Source organism: Bos indicus x Bos taurus, chromosome 3 (assembly GCF_003369695.1).
Source record: "Bos indicus x Bos taurus breed Angus x Brahman F1 hybrid chromosome 3, Bos_hybrid_MaternalHap_v2.0, whole genome shotgun sequence".
Taxonomy (NCBI): domain Eukaryota; kingdom Metazoa; phylum Chordata; class Mammalia; order Artiodactyla; family Bovidae; genus Bos; species Bos indicus x Bos taurus.
In genome coordinates, this window is record NC_040078.1 from 105,557,643 (window position 1) to 105,563,642 (window position 6,000).

Genomic DNA, 6,000 nt, shown 5'->3' on the forward strand with positions numbered 1-6,000 from the left:
ATAAGAAGGTTGGTCCTGGCCAAAGACCCACAGGTGTGCATGGGGGCGGAGGAAAGGAGCTGAGAAAACCTCCAGCTGGCTTCTCCAAGTCTGGAGAAGTTCCCCACATGGCCTCCTCTGGGTCTGCAGAGCCCTCCTCTCTCCCTGTTCCCCAGGCCATTTCAGCTCCCTTGACTGGCTCTGAGAACCTTAAATTTATCACCCACTCAAAGTGCTGCCATCAGCCTAAGAAGAACCACCTCTTGAAACTCTCCTGGCTCCAACATTCTGAAAATATAGATTTCTGCAGCAACAGACACTGAAGTTAGACATCCAGCAGGGCTTCCTCGATGGAAAGAATGAATGTACCATGGAGCTGGGATAGGGTAGTAGACAATAAGAGATCCAACATGCTCCAGTGACCCCTCAAGGAGAATGTGGAAAGGAGGGAGCAAAGGAGTGGAAGGGGAAGGGCGAGAGATAGAAGAAGGGCTGGAAGGCTAGCAGGATAGCCTCTCCACTTCCCTTCTTACAAAGACCAACCTAAAGGACTGAGACTGAAAAACAGCAGTACAGAAAATGTGGGTCACACCCCAAGACTTTCGCCATTGCAGGGCCAAGTTCTTGGAGCAATCTTCCTGATCAGCTGAGCGATGAAAAATAGTATCTAAAATCCTGATCTGGGACTTCCCTGGTGGTCCAGTGGCTAAGAATCTGTGCTCCCAATACAGGGGGTCTGGGTTCAATCCTTAGGCAGGGAACTAGATCCCACATGCTGCAACTAAACTAAACATCCCGCATGCTGCATTGAAGATCCTGTGTGAGGTGCAGCCAAATAAACAAAAGCATTCAAGTCCTGATCTAAGAGGCAGAAGGCCTCAGTTCCAGGCACAGTTCTACCACCAACTCATCAGCTGTGACCTTGGGCAAGTGCCTGCCCCCTTCTGTGACTTAGTGAACCCAGCAGTGCACCACAGGGCCCTTCAGGAGAAGCAAAGCCTGGCAAAGTGCTAGGAAGTCAGCCACCCCTTCCACATGGGTCTGGGGCTGCCCAAGGCAGATGAAGAAACACACACAGACCCATAAGGGCACCCTTGCAGCTGTGGACAGGCAGGGGCAGAAAACTCAGGAGATGGGACCGGCTCTGCCCTGCGCAGACCCAGGTGTGTGTCTGTGAAGACAGAGAAAAGGTGGGAGCAGCTGTGATTGGACTTCTTTGCCCTGGATGTGTGCTGGGTGTGCTCTTATGACATCCATGGGCAGGTGTGTCCAAGTTGCCAAGAGTGCGTGCGTGAGACAGACTGATGGGCATATAGTGGGGATGTGTGTGTGCAGAACTGTTGCCATGCACAACCAAAGTGTGACTGCATGTGCGAGGCCGGGCAATTGCCATCCAGTTTCACAAAATCCTGCCACTGCCCGCCTCCCTATCCCCCACTGCCTGTGTGCTAGGGACACAGGGACAAGGGCGCAGGAGCACAGCTTCTGAGCAACCCAGGATTGGGGTGCAGGCTGGAGGCGAGGTGCAGGAGGAAGACAGTGCGGGCAGCCCCGGCTCTGGGCTGAGGCTCCTCCACGCCGATTGCAGGACCTCTCCTGAGCCTCAGTTTCCTCACCAGCACGAGGAGGACACCAGCACCCACCTTGCCGGGTTGCTGAAGGACACAGCGACAGTGGTTTATAGAGGACGCTTAGCTTGGTGCTCGGCACATAACTGATGATCCACACGTGATCAGCAATTTCAGTTCAAACTTCAAGAGCCAACCCAGGCAGCCTCAGGGAGCAGTGGGGAGACCCTGCACAGGGAGTCAGGAGTCTTCGGCTCCAGCCCTTGCACCTGCCACTGATCTACTGTGTGATGGGTCTCCAGAGCCTCGGTTTTTTCATCCACAAAATGGGGCTGTCAAAATGTGTGGCCCCGTCTCCCAGGGAGGCCGGTGGGCTCTGGGCACCCTTTGCTGGCCATGTTCTTTCTCAGACAGTCAGGGTGGGGGGGGGTACGCCGGGGTTGGGAGGCTGAGGGCTTCGGGAGCTGCCGCTGCCTCCTTCCCTCCCCATTCCCACAGCTTCTGACCCCAGGGACAAGGCTGCCGGAGGATGTTTACAGAGTGTAAACCTTCACTTAGAGAAAGTTCGTGGGGCAGCTGGGGGCTGGGAGCTGCAAGAGTCCCACAGCAGCGCAGCTTGGACTTGCCCCTTCCAGCCTCTGACTTCAAAAGGGAGGCCGGCGTGGCCCTTGGCAGCGGGCAGCAAGGAGCAAAGATCCCTTCCAAGGGCTCGGAAGCAGGATGGGCAGTGATGTCGTGTTTCTCAAAATCCAGAGAGCGGGGGCTGTGAAGAGTTGAGGGCTGAAATCAAGGCCTAGGGCCCAGGGGAGGAGAGTGGGGGCTTGGTGACAGGACCGAGGGCCTGGAGGGAGGCGGAAGGGCTCGCAGAGCTAGCAGTCTCTCTTTCTGGATCTCAACGAGAAGACAGGAGTCAGGGGGTTCCCACTTCCCAGCGGCTGCAGTCGCTGGCAGAAGAGGTGGAACTAGGGCTGGTCCTCTGGGCAATCGCCCACACCTCGGGGGCCAGAGAAGGTGCGGGTTCTGGGTGGGGCCCAGAGGGACCTGGCTGGCAGGTGTGAGGAAGGTGTGCCCTGGGGTGAAAGGGCCTGCTCACCTCCATTCCCTCCTCTCTGAGTCTTTCTCCCAGAGGCTTCCCTGCTGGGGCCTCTCCCACCAGGGCCCACGTCTCCCACAAGGGGGTCCTAGCTACCTGTGCACCCTGGACTCCCCTCGTTTGGGCTGCCTGTGAGGGTCACTGGGGATGGGGGAAGGATTTGGACCAAAAGTGGAACAATCGGAGTCGAAGTCCAATGGTAGGAAGCACTTCCTGGCTCGCGCAAGACCCTGCAGGGAGTGACCCCCATCTGGAGCTCCTCAAGAACAGGAGAGGCCTCCCAAGCAGCCCCCTCCCCCAAGCCCAATAATACCATCCATCCCTCACATTCCCGCAGGCCCCTGCAGCTCACCAAAGTCCTTCCCATTCATTGCTCATCCAAGTCGAAAGCCCACAAGGCTGGGGTTTCTCCCCACTCTGATGGCCCAGAGATCTAAAGCTCAGAGACCTGTGGCGATCAGCCCAAGACTGCACAGCATGCAAGAGGTGGGGTTCCTGACCCCTCAGCACCCCATGACCTCTAAGATGAATGACCAGTTCCCCGAGATCCCCAAACATCCGGACATTTTCATGCCGCATTTCATCTCCCAGAGCTCCCGAGAGATGCCTCAGCCTTGGGCTCCTGGGGACAAATGGTCAGAACCAGCCTGGTCCTGGCCAGGGCATTCCTGGCATCCAGAAAGGGCAGGATGTGGGGCAAAGGTACCAGCAGATTTAGCTCCTGGAGAGGAAGGAGCGGCCCCTCCAGAGGAGGGGAAGACAGTGTTGGCCAGAGGACATGAGGCGGGTCCTTCACCCCCAGTGACCTTTACAGGGGCTGAGAGGCCAGGCCTGGGGACTAAAGACCCCCACCTCAGAGCCCTAGCGCTTTCCCTAGGCCCAGCCTTGCCTTGGAAAAGTCATGTCCCTAGTGGGGCCCGCGGAGAGTCTCAGGCTCCACGAGCACCCAGGCTGTAGGGTGGGCAAGGGGATGTCAATGCAGAGGCTCTTAATTTGCAGTCCCCTGCACCCTCACGCCCGATCCCACTGTCCCTGCTACCCCAGCACAGAACCCGCAGCACTCCAACAGCGCTCTCTGCAGCGAAAAATTCACCCAGGCCCTCCCAATGGGCACTGGGGATTGGGCTACTCCTAACCACTGACCCTGACCCTAAGTCTGACCTCATGTCTAGAGCAATCTCAACTCTCTGCCCCACCCCCACCTGGCCCACCCGAGGTCCCTGCACCAAGCCATGGCTGTCATCCCCGCAGGCTGGCGCCGAGGTGCAAAAAAGGGAACATGCAGGCTTGAAAGAGCGCCCTTCCTCTACCCTCCATGTGGTCAGGGGGCTCCTTTGCCAGCATTTCCTCCCCTCCCGTCGGAAATTCTGTGGGCCAGTTAGGACTCGGCAGAGGCAGGCAAGCCGGCAGCAGCAGGTCAGGCAGAAAGACAGACCAAAGGCAGGTGGAAACAGACGAGCAGAAGAGTGAGAGTCAGGTGGATAGGCAGATGGACAGACAGGCACACAGATAACTGGACAGGTCAACAGAGGGGTGAAGACAGACTAGCAGAAGGAGAGACGGAGACACAGGACAACTCACACACAGACAGAGACTCTCTCTGGCAGAAGGACAGTCAGACAGGCAGAAGGACTGTAGGATAGTCCAGTGGACAGGCAAGGGGACCACCCCGGAGACCCTAAGACCAGAAGGCCCTCTCTGGGGGCAGCAATAAGGGATTGTCTCTCTCTCTCGGGCACCTTTGAGCGTCCGAGCGACAGGCCCAGTCTTTCAACTGATATCTGCTGGGCCTCTCATGTTCCCGGCTGGGCCAGGCCGTCCCCCAAGACAGAGCTCTAAGCTGCCAAAATTCACTCTTTACATCCAAGAAGGGTCAGTGTTTTTGAAAGTTGTAGGAGCCTGGTGAAGGGAGGAGGGGGCCCGCAGCCTGAGTGTTTCCAAACCTACCCCTCTCCTCTTTCTTTTCCCCTGGGGGTGCTCAGAGCCAGGCCTGGCTCTCCCTGGTGCGGCCGGGAGCTGGGCAGGCTAGCTGGCCGAGCCCACAGGGCAGGCGGCATGGCCCACTGCTGCCACGGGGAAGTTGAGGATGGAAGGGAAGACGAGGGTGGAAGGGAAGACTGAGTGAAGACTCGCAGAAGTCAGCACATGCCAGTGTCAGAACTCTGGTGGCTCAAGGGGACTCCCAAACACCTATAATTGGGGGCCAGTGCTGGGGTGGAGTGGAGGTCGTCCCTGGAGAGGGACATCTCTGGGGCGAGCCCAGGTAGGAACCTACTACAGCTACAGAGCTGTGGAGAAGGTGACAGTGTGGGAGGGCCAAAGGGTCCTCTGTGTCTGGGACACGGGGAGACAGAAGTGAGGAAGAGAAAAGAGGGAGCCACACTTTAGTGGCTCCAGATTGGAGAGAGATGGGGGACAATAAGCAGGATGTGGGGAGTACTTGGAACAGAGGAGCAGGGGTTGGAGAAAGGGTGGAAATAAGGAGTTGAGATGGGGGAGGTCAGAAGCCAGGTCAGGCAAGGGTCAGGACTTGGCGAGCGGGAATTAGGATCAGGCTGAAGGGGATCAGAAATCGGGCTCAGGTCTGGGGGCAGAGCGATGAGGGTCGGCCGGCCTCGGGGCTGGGGGACAGGAGGCGGAGCCAGGGCGGGGCGGCCGTCCCCCTCAGGGCCCAGGCTCCAGCAGGGGCCGCGCGGGGCGGCAGCGCGAGGGCGCGGCCGGGGACTCGGGGTCGCAAACTCACATGAAGACGTGGTAGACGAAGGCCCAGCCGCGGGGTCGCTCCAGCACGTTGTAGACCCAGTTCTGCAGGCGGCGGTAGCGCTTGTGCGCGGCGGAGGAGCGCTGGCCACAGGCGGAGCCGGAGCCCGAGCCTGGTCCTGGGAGGGGTGCGCCCGGCGGCAGGGGGCTGCCCAGGAGGCCCAGGCGACGCGGGGAGCCGCCCCCGCCCGCCTCGCCCCGCTCGCTCTGCACCGCCGTGAGCGCCACCAGCTCGGCGCGGGGGGCGTCCCCGGGCGGGGGGGCCAGGCCGAGCCGGCGCGGGGGGGCCTCGGCCATGGGCGGCGCCGGGCGGGAAGGGGCCGGGGCCCGGGTCCGATCCGGAGCGGGGGCGCGCGCGGGGCGCTCAGCGGCGCATGGCTCGGACCCGGGGCCGGCGGGGCGGCCCGGGGCGGGCGCGGTCGGCGGGGGTTAGGGGTCGGGCCGGGGCCGCTCCGGGGCCGGGGGCGGGCGCTCGGAGTCGGGGGGCCGACTGAGCCCGCGCTGACCGCCCGCTTCCCCGGCGACTGGGGCGGCTCTTTCCGACTCCAACTCTCTTATTACGCGCTCCATGCCGCTCGCCTTTCCACCTGCCGCCGGCGC

General features: G+C 60.6%; 1 protein-coding gene across 2 annotated transcripts in view; it reads right to left on the reverse strand.

Moving 5' to 3' along the window:
• Positions 1-5,697, reverse strand: part of KCNQ4 (potassium voltage-gated channel subfamily Q member 4) — a 58,766-nt gene extending 53,069 nt beyond the window's left edge. For both annotated transcript variants that reach the window (XM_027537659.1, XM_027537658.1), the window contains exon 1: positions 5,384-5,697. In XM_027537659.1, coding sequence (XP_027393460.1) covers positions 5,384-5,697 — 314 coding nt within the window. The remainder of the gene's footprint in view (positions 1-5,383) is intronic.
• Between the last annotated feature and the right edge of the window lie 303 nt (positions 5,698-6,000).